This window comes from Aspergillus vadensis, assembly GCF_003184925.1.
Source record: "Aspergillus vadensis CBS 113365 unplaced genomic scaffold BO88scaffold_4, whole genome shotgun sequence".
Classification (NCBI taxonomy): domain Eukaryota; kingdom Fungi; phylum Ascomycota; class Eurotiomycetes; order Eurotiales; family Aspergillaceae; genus Aspergillus; species Aspergillus vadensis.
This window is the reverse complement of record NW_020292042.1, coordinates 664,608-679,561: the sequence shown is the minus strand read 5'-3', so window position 1 is coordinate 679,561 and position 14,954 is coordinate 664,608. Positions and strand designations below refer to the sequence as shown.

Below are 14,954 nucleotides of genomic sequence, written 5' to 3'. Positions count from 1 at the left end.
GCACTATATACACCAGAATCTCGACACATGCAAGGAAATAACCGCCCAGAAGCAAAGCAGCTTTATGTACAATAGAGTCTCAACACATGCAAAGAGAAGCAAGGAGCAAGCAAGCTGACGAGCAGGCAAGTCAGCAAGCAAGCATTACATACAACAGATTCTTAACACATGAAATGAAAAACGAACGCCCAATGCCAATTGCCAAAGACAAAGGAAAGACAAAGGAAACCCCCCAAACCACCGCCCCCCGGATCCCCCGACGAACAACCCCCGCGAACCGTTTCCGACCCAAATTCCATCGACCGCCTCTGTCGCGCCCCCGGGATACCGTGGCCCTACCGACACCCCTTGCCCGCCGGCTAGCTGCTGACATACTGACCGTGTATGTCGTCGCTCGGGCATCCTTTGAACCGCCGGCCAGATCGATACCCGGTAAGCGTGGATGACAACTTCACCAAGCTTTGCTGCCCACACAAAGCCCAGATCCGCCGCCAACCTTGAACGCTATCAGGTCGATTGCCTCTGTCATTCTCGGAGATGCCTCTGCTCAGACACCCGGGGTACCGGAAACTAGTGTCGCAGCGGGGTCGGAAATGCCGGCGGCTCGTAAGCACCCGAGGGTTAGCCGGTACGAATCGATGTTGGTGAATCTGTCGCCGGCTCGATCATTCGTGGATGGCGTTCAATGTCGTCTCTCGCTCGGACCTGTGACCTGGCCATTAGCAGTAAAGGGCCCCGACCTGGCTCCAGCACAGCCAAGTCGGGGGCAATGGATAGATATACAAGAATAAAATATACAGGAAAACGAAAGTGTTCAAGGAAAAGCCTGCAACAAGGAGAAAAGAAAGGGGAAAAAGACTAGTACCAACAGCAACGGTGGATATCGCGCGCTTTGATAATCCACCGACTAACGGTAATGACTGTGGTGACCTCGCTAAACTGGACACTCTTCACCGACTTACCCTTGCGAGCCGCGGACTTCGCAGCCGAAGCTGCTCCATCCTCGGTGGACGCAAGGGCTGCATCGGATCGAGCCCTGGCCTCGCGGGATCGGTAATACGCCTCCCGCAACGCCTGAAGGCGAGACGGACGACTATTACCAGAAGGAGTGGACGTGGTCCGAGGAGCCACAGAAGGAGAGGACGTGGTCCGAGGAGCCACAGAAGAACGAGTGGACGTGGCCTTGGGAGCCACAGAAGAACGAGAGGCAGGGACGGGGATGGAAGAACGAGAGGACGTGGTCCGAGGAGCCACAGGAGAAGGAATGGACGTGGTCCGAAGATCCACGGGGGAACGAGTGGATGGGTGTTTCTCGTCGAACCTTTTCAGGAACGACGCACCCGCGGAAAGGGAAGAGGAAGAGGGAGAGGACGTGGCCTTGGGAGCCACAGGAGAACGAGAGGACGTGGTCCGAGGAGCCACAGAAGGAGAAGAACGAGGGGAAGTGGCGCTATGGCCGTTGGCACTAGTCTTTTGGGGGGCGGAAGGAGAGGACGTGGTCCGAGGAGCCACAGGGGAACGAGCGACAGGGACGGGGATAGAACGAGTGGAAGTTGGGTGTTTCTCGTCGAACCTTTTCAGGAACGACGCACCCGCGGAAAGGGGACGGGGAGAGGGAACGGACGTGGCCTTAGCCACAGGGGAACGAGGGGCAGGGGTGGGAATGGAGGAACGAGAGACGAGGGTGGGAATAGAAGAATGAGAGGACGTGGTCCGAGGAGCCACAGGGAAGGGAGTGGACAAGTACTTGCTTGTACGCAAGTACTTGGGGGCAGTGGGGGCAGGCACCCCAGAACGAGAGGACGTGCTCACCATGGTGGGCACAGACGGAGCGGAACGAACAGAAGGACGTGCTGGATCCTTCTGACCGCTGGGGGGGACAGAGGAGGAAGAGGAGGGGGAGGACTGAGGAACACGCAGACGGGCCATCTGGTGTCCTCGACGAGAAGACGAAGACGATTGCATGCTGGGAGGGGGGAGGAGAGACAAGCAAGGCGGATAAAACAACAGAGAAACGGTGCACAAAAGGCTGGACCAAGTCTGGTATGGGGAGGAGAAAAGGAAGAAGAGAGGATATCAAGGGGACGAGAAGAAGATATAGTAGACTGAGAAGATTGTAGAGGAAAGAGCACCGAAGGGAAGGAAGCAGGAACATCATGAAGCTGAAGGAGGAGTGTCTGTAGCTCTTTCCTCGAATACCTTGAATTGTGATGACGGAGCCGTTAGGTTGGTGGTGTAATAATCTAGATTGTCTAGTAAATCCGGTATATATTCATCTATACGACCTTTCAATATGAAACAGATGTCTCCAAGTGCATCATTTCTCCAAGGGAAATCCATATCCAACCAAGAAAGCAGGTTCGTCAATGCTGTGGTGCTGGTAGCTACAGACACCATTAGCGATCCATTCATGTAAAACAGGCAAGAACATACCTAAGAACTCCCACAGCACCAGGTTCCAGCATCATGGACAACGGAAACTCCATCGGATAGCCCAACCAGCGCTTGGTAAACGCCCGGAGCGTATGGCCATGCGCAATGAGAACAACATCGGCGGGCGCCTCTCCGTGCATGTTTCCCCGATGAAGAGCTCTGATCTCTTCGATCAGGCTATCAATCCGGGCTGTAACATCCGCAGGTGATCTAAGCTGTTAGCCTCTCCAACAGAAAAGAACCGGATCTAACATGGTTATAGGAATGACTTACTCTCCCTCCTCACATCCATCCCTCCAGATATCCCACGCCCTATCACCATCGAGGCCATGCTCCTTCCTCAGCGCGCGAATCTCCTTGGTCAACATCCCCTCATACAAGCCATAACCCCACTCGGCCAGCCTTTCCGTCTCCTCCACCTTGCCAGCTTCCTTCAGACCCTGCTTCTCGGTCTCCCCGAAGGCCAAGTCAAAGGTGTGCTTTGCCCTTTGGCGCGGAGACACATACACACGAGCCAGTTTAGCTGTGTCAATAAGCTTACCAGCTCCTACGAGGATCTTGCCGGAAGCGGTCACTTGCTTCACTCCGTCGTCAGTTAGCTGAATTTCGCTGATGCCGGTGTAGCGGCCGCTTTTGGACCATTCGGTCTCTCCTGTGGGATTCTTAGTGGGGACTCATAATTTTGATAGATAGTGGATAGAGGGGTACCATGGCGGTAGAGGAAAACACGGGGCGTTCCGGCGTCTTTGTCGGGCATGGTGTTGGTGATGACGTAGCTGACGGACTGGGATTGTTCTAAGGGGAGATGGACTATGACCAGGGTAGTAGTAGTGGTGGTATCTGGTCTGGGGGAATGGCCAGATTGAGCGAGGGGAACGCGGGGAGAAAGAGAATTTTATTTAGGTAATGTTCTTGATGTGGGTTCGCGGTTCACCGGAGCTAAGATTGGGTTTGGGGTCAGATTTCCCTTCGTAGGGTTTACTGCACGATCACGCGGGATGTTCAGCCATTGCACATGAATAGAATACCGGTGAAGGTTCTGTCTTCAGACAGTCTATTGGTTTGTCTATGAGAGTTTCCCGAGCTTATTAGCATTTGAATGCCATTTGATTCTAGTAATTTATTCTCCAAGACAAGTGGGGTGGCGGGGGCAAAAACCAAATTGATAACATTCAGACATTCGCGATAAGAGCCTTATCGTTTGTTTGATATCATATCGGCATTCGGCAGATGCGGGCTGGAAGGCACGTGCTCAGAGGAGCCGCCGTTACTGGCCTGAGGTCTTAAGGCAGCAGATATTGGTGCCTGATGCTTTCATACTACTCATGCCAATTTCACAAGAAATTGGATACACGACACCTATTGCTTCTTATTCTGATGCTTACCTTTGGGTTATGTATGCTAGTATAATTTGTGCTCACACGATATACTATGATTTATGTTTACTCGTCCATTTCCAACTGGTACGTATCTTCTCATTCAGAGGCGATACTGCTAGCTGTGGACCATGGCATACCGACAATTAGTGCCAGTCAGTTATCAAGCATCTGTCCGATGTAGCAGACCGTATACTTGAGTGCCATGACATTAAGAACGTAGCATATGACCCCCAGCATAGAACTCTTTATAATTAGAGGCTCACACATACAGTCAGCACTATGACTCTGTGGCTGTGCATGGCACATGCACTGCGCCCCGAATCCTTCCTTCCCACTCACCTAGTTACACAGAAGGCTGACCCAGGCAGCACCATTCCCCAGGATTGTAGATAATACTCCCATAACATTTCATCAAGTTGATCAACAACTCAGAGAAAAAAGAACAAGCAAACCCTTCTTACTTTACCACGAAACACAAATCGACTCAAAATGGGCCTTCCACCACCAACCGAACCAACGCCTCCGTATGAGGAAACGGAGTCCACTAGCCGCCACAATCACACCGTAAACTTTCCTAATGCCTTTTTGATGACCGGTACTCAGTGATAAAGTATAGTATACTAATATGTCACGAACACACAGTACTCCACTCTCACTCAAGCCATCGATGACCCCGAAATCCAACTCCCACCGTTCCATGAGCATGATCATGGCGACGGGCCTACCACGTCCTTGATTCCGGGCGCTACCCCTCAAGAGCACTCACATTGCGAAGTGTGTGAGCGGATTATCAATCGGCGAGAAAGACGACAAGCTCATGCAGACTGCTGTCGGATAGTAGCCATGGTATTTGTGGTCATGTTTGTGTGTATGATGATACTGGGGATAGTCATAGCCAAGGCGGCATCGAGACGGAAATGATGGGTACTCTTTCTTCATTTCAGAGAAGTATATAAGCGTATATACTGGAGGAATGACCCTTGGGTTGTTATTGTACAATCAGGACGGAGTGGGATTTAGTAGAGAGGAGCTTCGTTGGTTTGTGAACTTCCATTTTATACGCTGCCTGTTTCAGTGCCGGTAAAGAGTAGATGTAAGAGATATGCATTAATGCTGGAGTAGTTCTCATCAGTATGCTGGTGGAAGTTTGTCTAGGAATATCTTGAAGAATGAAGCAGAGTTTTGTCTTCATACTAGAAGAGTCTCTCCGATCTGCGTTGTTTTCTGCACGCCATCGCTATCGGCCTACCTCTGCCCACACCAATATCAGAATGCTCCCCAGATTGCTGGACAGGTAACCTATACCCATGCATCCTATCCTTCATTTATGTGAAGGTTTTAGTAATCTTCTGTTACTAAGTGATCGAGACTACCATCAGCGGCGAGTTCCTTCCTCCGTCGCCCACGTGGCTCAAACAGGAACATATCTTACTCAATATGCTCATACCCAGGTCTATATTCGACTGCAGGGCGTTTCAGGAGTCGCTTGGATTAGCTTATACCAGATGGGAGGGAGACGTTATTCGCTTTCGTCTGAGGGCTACCCGCTGGTTAGATAGTGGCATGCTTCTGCCATGTCTTGCTATCCTCGACTGCCCCTGAACAATCTTGAGAATCAGCCTCGCTAATTATTTAGTGATTCTAGAGCCCCCTATCGGTTTCCACAAATATTTTCGACCACTCGTCTATCTTTATCACCTACTCATCAACTTCAGCGTCCAACGCAAACGCCGGGCTATTCCTCGTCGTATTTCTCGCGGTCAGCACATTTGTGACTATGGTTCGACGATATCCCCAAACGAAATTGCTACGCTACGCAAGACGATATGAAGGAAACTTAGTGAGCGCTCAAATTGGAACATCTACTCTGATGAAGGTGTTACCTGAAATATTACAAGCGAGATTTGCGTGGTGCTTGGCTTTGGAGAATTCAATTGAATACCAACCACTTGTTGCAGCCTCCGTTCGAAAAGTGGGGAAAAGCCTGGCCCCAATGGCATGTAGTCGACTTCGCAACGGTCAATAGTAAAGGGGAATAGGCCAGCAACCTCCCAAGTGTGTTGACGCATCTCCCGGGACCCCTGGGCCGACAGAGGAACAACTCGATGTGCACTACAAACGCAGTCGGCCCTGCGACCTGGCCAGAGTTCTTGGGGATGTTATGGAGTCCAACTACTCCTTCTATACTCCCTGGACGCAGACTTACCACGGACTGAAGAATATCAGAATTGACCCTGCCACACGAGCGGAGATACTGGTAGCTGAATTCTTCGTCAACGCGGTCAAGAACGCCCGAATGGAGTACAAGGTGCCCATTGTTATTGGCTGGCCGCAGATGCCCTACTTGATGGTACCGTGGTCATATACATGCCCGACTTCCAGGCTTCCAATTTGATATACTCTTAACTTCGAAGAATGCATCAATGTAGTCGCGCATCAGCAAAGAACCTGTAGTCGTGCGAGCCTTGCTCCAAAGTGGTGAAACTAACGAACTGGACCAAAGCTATGCGCAAATAATCGGATCTGATTAGCTAACGCCGAATAAACCTGATTATCTACTTCCAGTCAACTTTTCATTCGGTCTGGAAGTGACCAAAGACCTTCCCTCTTGGTCGCAGCAGTCGGACCAACATAAGCAGATGAGTACCCTCCATTGGACCTCCTCCACCAGAAGTTCCCTGACCGCCACCTGAAGACCATTTTTATCGCCTTGGGGACGCATACTATTCTTGTTCATGCAGATGCTCGGAAGATTATTAAAGGTCTCGTCCACGCCATGAAAGAAGGCGTTGTCGACGGCCTAATTTGGTCAGTGGGTAAGAGCGGACGGAAGTTGTTCGACGCAGCAAAACCTTGCACTATCCAAGAAAAAACAATCAACATTGGGAAAATTCTTGACGGAGGACACGCCAATTGGATATTTCTTCCTTTGAACCGCAACGGTCGATCCTGGATCATTCCCATACCCGCATCTATTTCACCCACGGAGGTGGGGTTAGCACCAACGAAGACCTCTGTCAAGGCAAACCGATGCTAGAAATTCCATCCTACTTCGACCACCTCGGCAATGCGGCAAAGCTGGCCGGCGGTGGAACGTCGGAGGTCCTCCACATGTTTCGTTTCACGGCTGATGAGCTCTACTCCAAGGAAAAATAGTTATAGAGGATCGTGACGATGCGCACAATGTGCAGCGACTCTAGCGTATTACCCGTGTGGAATCAGACACATGATTTTGGGCGCTGATCTGATTGAAAGAAGAAGTTCTTTATGATACTGAAGTGAGGGTTGTTTATGGAAGGGAGATCTGTCCAATGTATCTGCAGAAAGAGTATATGCCGATGCTGGCTTGCAAGGAACTCGTACTTGATCGCCGGTTCACGGTGGTGATGGAGCTTCTTGGTGGGGGGTTCGCTTGGATCGCTCGCAGGGCTATTGGTGGGTTACTTGATGGTTTAGTTTGTTTTCTAGTTAGCTTTCTTCATCACAATGCTGGAAGAAGAAAAAATATAAAAATTCAAATCTAGTGAATATCCGCAAACTGAGTGTTTCGCTCCTTTTAGAGATGGTACGTGATGGATTAGCATGAACGCTCCTTCCATGGCTTACTAGTAGTACACCCGTGACACATTTTCCATTTTTTCGTAGTCAAAGCTCCACACAGGTTGCATAGCATTGCTATCAGCAAGAATTGCGGCATCAAGTACGGTATAATCTTTAACATCCTCATGCCGAGGCGTGGAGTAAGTTCTCAATGTGCAGTCATGCTTTATATTCTGCTGAGACCTTCATTCCAGCTGTCCCTCGCCGCCTCTTCCAAACCTCAACATACAATCATCCCCTTAAGATCAGATAGATCTCCGTCGCCTGGCTGACTAGTGCGATACATCGTTTTTGGTCTAGCGGTTAGTGCTTCGACAAATACACATACGGTTCTCTCTAAGTACGACATGTTTGCCCAATTATTTGATGATTTTTGGTATATTCTCGGGTGACTCGAGATACCGGTGGTGCAGGTGATTGAATGAAGTGTTCTTACGTCTTTGCGCAGAAGATACCATGTCGAGCATATACATTCAGCGCAAAGAACACATACACAAGCTGATTACCCAGGACCTGACAGGCTCTATTTATACCAGCTAGAAACTATATGCGTCTCCTCATAATATCTCCGAATCATCTCAGAACCCCCAGAGCCCCGGGAACCTCGTCCGCGATTAAATTCGGCTCTGTCGGCTGAATATCATGCCCACTGCTCCTCGTCACCGAATAAAGAATAACGAGACAGGGATGGGAAGAAGGAATCAAAGGACATGATAAAATCCTTCTGACCGCTGGGAGGAGGAGCAAGGTTGGGGAAGAGTTGCAGACTCTCCTTAAACTTCATAATATTCCTCCTTCTTTCTCTACACTCCGCTCTTTTGTGCAATCTCCCCAGACTTCTCAGGGCTATCTCTTTTTCTTGCTCTCTCAAGTGCTCTTTTCGCTTTCTCCTCATACTACTTGTGGTTCATGCCACGTTGATGCTCTTACACACATTTATCGCTATCACCTTGCCTTGGTTCTTTACCTCTTTGCCTCCTTCTCGTGGAGGACCCCATATGACCCGTTTGCGCGTTCCTCAGTCTGTGGTTCTGCGCTGTCGGTTTGCTGCTGCCCCTGCCTTTTCACATCTATCACTTTGTCTCTTTGCTTATATTGCCTTAATTCTCTGTCTTGTTGCCCCCTCCCCCACATCCTTTTCCTCTGTTCGTGGAGGACATCAGATGGCCCGTCAGTGTATACCTCAGCCTTCTCTCTGAGAATTCCTCATCTTCTTCTTTTCCCCCTCCTCATAACACTACCGATTCTGTCCATCCCACTTATACCATCATCTTATCGTCTTGATTTACCTGTCCTGCTGTTCTCTCTGCCTCCCTCCCGCCGATATGGATCCTTGTTCCTCTGCTCGTCGAGGACACCAGATGGCCCGTCTGCGCTCCAGCCTTCCCTCTGAGAACTCCTCTCTTCTTCCTCCCTTCCCCCAATACCATGAATTCGTCTTCCTCTGTTCGTCGAGGACACCAGATGGCCCCTCTGCAGACTGAGGAACGCGCTGTTTTGCTGTCCCGCGTTTGTTCTTATGATGTATATGCCCCGCTTGCCTCCCTATCCCCAGCATGCCTCTTCTTCTGTTCGCCAAGGACACCAGTTGGCCCGTCTGCGAGTATCCCAGCTTCCTTTCTAGAAGTCATCTCTTTCTTTCTCCTCATACCACTCTTTGGCTCAGCGTTGCTCGTTTGTGTCATCCTACCTCCACCACAGCATCACCATAAGCTTTACTTTGTCCCTTGTTTTACCTGCCTTGCTTTTCTCTTTCCCCTCCTTCCTCCCGAACATGGAATCTTCTTCTATTCATCATGGACACCAGATGGCCCGTCTGTGCTCCAGCCTTCCCTCTGAGATCCTCTCTTCTTCTTTTTCTCCTCCTCATACCACTTTTTCGTTCAGCGTTGCTTGTTTGTGTTCTCTCCCCTCCACCACAAGCTTTACTTTGTCCGTTGTTTTATCTGTCTTGTTTCTCTCTTCTCTTCCCCCCTCCCGCCATGAGTTCTTCTTCTTCCTCTGCACGTCGAGGACACCAGATGGCCCGTCTGCGTGTACCTCAGTCCCCCCTTCTTTTTTCTTCCTCATCGGTCAACACACTTGGCCTCCCATGCTTTGTCACGTGACACGAACCGCTTCGAGAACCGGATATCTATTCCAAAGATGGAACCTGCCAACGAAGTTAGTAGAAACGAGCTGAAGGGCTCCCGGGAAGGTTTGAGATAGATTAAGAAGTTGACAACAGGAGCTGGAAGAGGTGAAAGAGACTTACCGGATGTATGATCGGCCACCGTGATAATAAAGTGGCCTTATTCCGTTGTTGTAGATAGCTTTTCTTTCTTCAGTTTTTCGAAAGTCCTTTACTGAATGTACAAACCCTCGACAGCTTATGTCAAAAGTAATTTCCAATTTCTCACTTCAGGCCAACAGTATCCATGTAGACTAACCTGTCAGTGGCTCACTTGATCAGATCGTTGAAGAGATTTATGTCAAGACGAAGGGTCAAAGATATATGGATTTGATCTATCAAGATCTCAAGGGGCTGGGTGGTTGATTGGTTGAGGTGGTGGTCGGAGGCCACGCAGGAAGAAGAGGCGAAGGATCAGCTGACAGCTGCCTGGCTGCAGTGAATGCCTCAACAATTTATCGTACCTGATCCAACATGAATTGCTGCAGATTGGACGCTTCACTCCTCCAGGAATTCTCGAGCAACGGATCAGCATGAGTGCACTCTTCTGCCAGATTGGCTGCTTCTATAAATGTCTAGTTCATTGTGACGAAATTTCGCAAAGCCTGCAGTCGAAGCTCCATGTAAGTTGCTTGAGCCTGTCATCGGCAGCAACATGGTATCTCATAGTATCATCGTCACCACCGTTGGCTTATACTGACGCGCGTCATTGCCAGTTCCCATGGGATTGATCGTGAACTTTCCATATTCTTTGCGTCAAAGACACTATACCGAGTACTTGCGCTCAGAGAAGACAACCGCTATATCCTATATCTTTCTACCAGCTGGGTCCCCCCAAGTGGAAACAAAATGCCTACCACATCATTCACGAATCATCTTCAACACCCAACGAACCTCATCGGCAATCAATTCCGGCTCTGTCAGCTGGATATTATGCCCACTCCGCTTCGTCACCGAATACCGCGCAATGCTCGACAAATTCAACAACTCTCGATGAAATTCCTCCTCACACCTCTCCCACCTCGCCAGACACTCCCTGAACCTCTCCCGCTGCGCATCCGTACCTCCCCCCTTGGCCACACCAGCCTCATACAACAGCTCATGATCCCTCTTTGAATTTCCTCCCAGCACACTCAACGGCTTTCCCCTCATAACATCTTTCCCAGGCACAAGTTGCCCCTTCTCTGCCAGTACACCTCGACTGACTTGTAAAAAGGGCATTTCTAGTGTCGCCTGTTTCGCATGCTTTTCACTATTTTCCTCCGCCATCAAATCGTCCCATTCTTCATCTGTCAACACACGATCGCGCACCAACCCAACAACATCCATGTAATCCAACCCATCGGTAACAGCAGCAATGCTCGGATCCGGCCACGTTTCCATTATCATACGCTCCTGAACTGGATCTACGAGCACCATGCCGCAGATATCGTCTGGTCGGGCGGCGAGGAATTCCCGCGCCAGGATACCACCCCAGGAGTGTCCGATGACGAGGTATGGCGGGGCTAAAACTGCGGCGTCAAGTAGTTGGCAGAGCTCGTTAATGATGGTAAGAGAGTCGGGTGGGTTTGGGGATGGCTCGCTGCGGCCGTATCCGGATCGCTCGTAGAGGAGGATGGATGCGTCGGTGGAGAGGTGACGGCATACGGCGCTCCATTCTAAAGCGCTGCTGGTAATTCCGGTTAAAATTATTACGAGGGGAGTGTTGGGTTGGCGGGGTGGGCCGCGGAGGGCGTAGCTGAGGGTGTGGGTGCCGATGTTGGCTGTTTGGTTGAAGTAGTCCATGGTGTGGTGACAGGCAAAGAAAATTAGAGATGATGTTTTGGGAGGGATGATGAGAGTCGAAAGAGATGATGGGGAATGGGGTTCAGCGCTAGAGTATAGTTATATAGTTAGGTAGTGCTTACCTAGTGAGTCATTCAATTGAAGGGCTAGTGATTGACTAGCCGAGTTGATGGCCCGATAGGCCCCCTTGAGCTTGTAGGATGATGCTTCAAAGATACTATAATTTCCGTATCGATATGTAGCCTGAGATTCATCGTCTCTCAAAAATGTGTTCATTTTTAGACTGCCTGTATCTATTACGTCTTGTGACAGAGGTATTGGCAGATACAATTCCATAACGAGCCTGAGATAACAGGACAAGATCAACTCCTCACGAGCTAAAGAACCCTCTACATTGTGGACTCCTATAAGCTACCTCGCTTCAGAGAGGGAGGTCATCAACAACATCACGAGTAACGTATTGATTATTATAGCCATAAAAGATAGATAAAATCGGCAAAGTCAATCTGACACAACCAGATATTGAGCCTAGATGCAGAATATCTTATCGAGAACACGAACCGAAGTTTATGAAAGCGGCTTCTGACCCACAACCGTCATAATCCGGTTTTGATGAAAGACAACGCCCTCCTCAGTCTCCTTAACCGCAGCAGAAAACATATTAAGCCAAGCCTCACGGGACAGAGGTGCAGTTGGAGCATCAGCCTTGGGTGGAAACAAAGGAGTCAGGTCCTCCAAAATCAAGAGGTACACATCAGTCCAAGCCTTATAGTCAATCTTGCGTTTATCTTGTTTGAGAAGGCGTACATTCTGGAACCCGAATTCCGTTAGGGGGGTATCGAGCTCGTCTATCCAGGCGTAGCTGATGCCCTTGGCTTTAAGACCGCCCTTAAGCACCTGCATGACGCCTTCGCAAGCTGCAGTCGGGATCTTGGAATTTGGTGCCTCGACGAGGAATATGTCGCCGCGATTTTCTTCCCACTGCAAGTAGCCACCGGGCTTCAAGAGTGACGAGGCCACGGATATGGTGGGAATGAGAAGATCGGTGCCTGAGACAGTGCTACCAAAGGAGCGGATGTGCACTACATCGTAGGTGCCGAGAAGGTGAGCGGGGAGGGGATTGGCGAGGATGTCTAGCTGCTGCAGCGAGACCGAGGGGGGCAGGTAGGCGGGCGCCGGGAAGTGGATTGGATTGATGTCGAAGCCGTCAAGCTGGGCAGTGATGTTTTTCTTTGATAACTCGCCGTGCAGCTGTGTAAGCCAGATGCCGTTGCCGCAGCCAAGGTCAGCAATTTTCAGAGGCTGCTGGGCGGCGGTTACGGCCTTCTCGATGGCGGGCTCTAGGAGGTAGCCAAGGGTGTTCTGGTAGAGGAAGTGCTGAAGGTGCAAGCGGGCAGAGGATCGGAAGTTCCGGTCTGGAGAAGTCCAGTATGTGTACTGGTTGTAGTTTTCGATATGGGAAGTGACGGTCATTTTGGCCAAGTGCAAGGAGGAGAGTTTTTTGGGATGGAAAGAAGAACGTGTTCAGTATGGCGCATGCTCATCCTTAAATATTTCTGTGTTGATACCCTAACACACTTCCAAGCTCATGAGGAGACGCATCATTTGCCCTTTACTGGGGAGTGTAAGAAGGGCGTACTAATCCTTAGCCAGATAGTTGCTTATACGATATAGCCTAAAACTGACCGGTGTATGCTAATCTCTAATTTGTTGCACACCGCTCACTGACCCCTGCACCGGCCGTTCGAGGTCGACTTAGAAGCCGACATGACAGGCATCATGACTCAGTTACGCCCGAGAGCACAATTCCTGATATGGAGCTCATCCAGTTGGAATTGTCCTTATACTCCCGGTTCCCGCCCCTCTTTTGACAGCCGACGATGCAGGCCAGCGTGTCAATAGTTCATAGGGCACTCCGCGACAAAGAGACCATCCCCACTTAGATGAGGGGTCGGCGCGGCCTGCGGGTAAGAAAATACACTTAAGTGTGATTGGGCAATTAGGGATGTGATAAACTTGGCACTGATGCTGTACATATACATAGCTATGACTTGATACTACAATTTTGGTGTGAATTGGAGAACTACAGAATAATCTGATGGCGCTGTCTACTCAGATATACTATACAGAACTATTCAGCAAGCCGGGGTATCTTGCCCATGGCAACCTGAGATACTCTCGAGCACCATTACCCACATATGAGCGCATAAAATAAAGCGCAGAGGCGACATAGCCAGCCGAACTAGAGTTTGGCAAAAGCTAACAGCATTTAAATGATAGCATAGCACAGAGCGTATACACACAGCATCAAATACGAGAAGAGCTGCAGGTGACCAAGCCAAAATCAGTGTATGAATCAATCACAAACAAAGGATCATAGCTTGAGGGTGTGAGGAAAGAAGGGGGGTGCGGGAGGGGTGGACGTACAATCGAGCGAAGAATGGATGGGTGAAGCCGCCAGACCCGAGTCTCGTTGGATCTTATCAAGACACTCCACCGCACTCAGTGATGCTCATCACACCATCCCAAGTCAACATCCGAAGCTGTGTATAGTACTACCCCCCGCTAGCTTACAGGAGACTTACGAAGGTGGGGTTGCTATTATGCCATTGTTCTTCAGAAAAGCAATCGACAAAGTCCGTGCGTGGTGTCAGCCCCTCCAGCAATAACCAGGTGCCTTACCATATTCTCCACCGCATTCCAGGTCCACAGTTCGAAGGAATGAGGGCCCGAACCTAAAAGTCTTTCAACCTTGAGATATTGGGTCGAAAATATAATGACTGAAGTGTGCCGTATGATATAGCAGCCGCTAGTAGGTACTTTCCGTTTGTTCGTCTTTACCATCTTTGGTTTTAGGAGGGTATAACCCAGTGGGTAGTAGTAACTAGCGTAAAAAAAAATCCACAATTACTAGATACTTAGTGGGAGGAAGCATCAACATCAAGACGATAGATAAGTGAGGCGTGGTGAGGGGAACCCGGCAAGCAGCACATGCATGATTGGATTATCTGCCCGCCGCCCTGTACGAATCCCTGCTAGAGGGGCGCTTAGACCTAGCAGCCAAGAAGCTACGACAAAGTGGGGAGAAAAGAATAAAAGAATGGCTTATGGGACTCAAAGCTGGATTGCCGGATTGATGGAGACGTTTCTCATTTCCTGACCGGGCCCGTTTGGTGGTAGACTCCGCCTCCCCATTTCCAGCGATGTGCGACAATCTTCCGAGTAGTATGCTTGTGAAATCATGGCTAAATTTTGACACCGGGAGACTGATTTTGAAATCAAGCATTATTACATTCATTCATTGGATAGTTCAATAATTCACAGCTCTTGAACGCCGATCATAGCCATAAAGATTTTAAAGTTCTACAATGCTTCAACTTGAGGCTGGTCCAATTCGGCTCATTATTCCTCTTCCTCCGGATCTTGTTGCTGTCGGTACAGCTCCTTTTGTCTAAAGAATACTGCCAGACTTCCATGTAAATACCATCATTCCCCATTTTGGCGCCATAACACCACGGCATTCACCACGTTGCAGCAAAAGCCCATTTCTAAGTGTACGCGTTCGTTCAATGCATGTCCTGGCAGTC

General features: G+C 49.7%; 6 protein-coding genes across 6 annotated transcripts; 3 read left to right on the top strand and 3 right to left on the bottom strand.

Moving 5' to 3' along the window:
- Positions 1 to 4: 4 nt before the first annotated feature.
- Positions 5 to 652, top strand: BO88DRAFT_207177 (uncharacterized protein). The gene has a single exon (XM_025701902.1). It carries the CDS (start codon positions 87 to 89, stop codon positions 444 to 446), a length of 360 nt encoding a protein of 119 aa, XP_025565961.1. The 5' UTR covers positions 5 to 86; the 3' UTR covers positions 447 to 652.
- A 1,591-nt stretch (positions 653 to 2,243) lies between these two features.
- On the bottom strand, positions 2,244 to 3,348 carry BO88DRAFT_402424 (histidine phosphatase family protein). The gene is made up of 4 exons (XM_025706101.1): positions 3,142 to 3,348; positions 2,707 to 3,085; positions 2,434 to 2,643; positions 2,244 to 2,384 (listed from the first exon to the last, which is right to left on the bottom strand). The coding sequence occupies exons 1-4, from the start codon at positions 3,188 to 3,190 to the stop codon at positions 2,318 to 2,320; spliced, it is 705 nt and encodes a 234-aa protein (XP_025565960.1). The 5' UTR covers positions 3,191 to 3,348; the 3' UTR covers positions 2,244 to 2,317.
- Positions 3,349 to 3,724: 376 nt separating this feature from the next.
- Positions 3,725 to 4,000, top strand: BO88DRAFT_402422 (uncharacterized protein). Its single transcript, XM_025706100.1, has one exon. The coding sequence runs from the start codon at positions 3,759 to 3,761 to the stop codon at positions 3,957 to 3,959; it is 201 nt and encodes a 66-aa protein (XP_025565959.1). The 5' UTR covers positions 3,725 to 3,758; the 3' UTR covers positions 3,960 to 4,000.
- A 273-nt stretch (positions 4,001 to 4,273) lies between these two features.
- BO88DRAFT_402421 (uncharacterized protein) lies at positions 4,274 to 5,094 on the top strand. The gene is made up of 2 exons (XM_025706099.1): positions 4,274 to 4,376; positions 4,455 to 5,094. Exons 1-2 carry the CDS (start codon positions 4,302 to 4,304, stop codon positions 4,731 to 4,733), a joined length of 354 nt encoding a protein of 117 aa, XP_025565958.1. The 5' UTR covers positions 4,274 to 4,301; the 3' UTR covers positions 4,734 to 5,094.
- A 5,349-nt stretch (positions 5,095 to 10,443) lies between these two features.
- Positions 10,444 to 11,367, bottom strand: BO88DRAFT_476661 (alpha/beta fold hydrolase; the record flags this gene model as incomplete). The annotated part of the gene is made up of 1 exon (XM_025711940.1): positions 10,444 to 11,367. One exon carries the CDS (start codon positions 11,365 to 11,367, stop codon positions 10,444 to 10,446), a length of 924 nt encoding a protein of 307 aa, XP_025565957.1.
- Positions 11,368 to 11,934: 567 nt separating this feature from the next.
- On the bottom strand, positions 11,935 to 12,840 carry BO88DRAFT_423007 (class I SAM-dependent methyltransferase; the record flags this gene model as incomplete). Its single annotated transcript, XM_025708613.1, has 1 exon — positions 11,935 to 12,840. The coding sequence occupies one exon, from the start codon at positions 12,838 to 12,840 to the stop codon at positions 11,935 to 11,937; it is 906 nt and encodes a 301-aa protein (XP_025565956.1).
- Between the last annotated feature and the right edge of the window lie 2,114 nt (positions 12,841 to 14,954).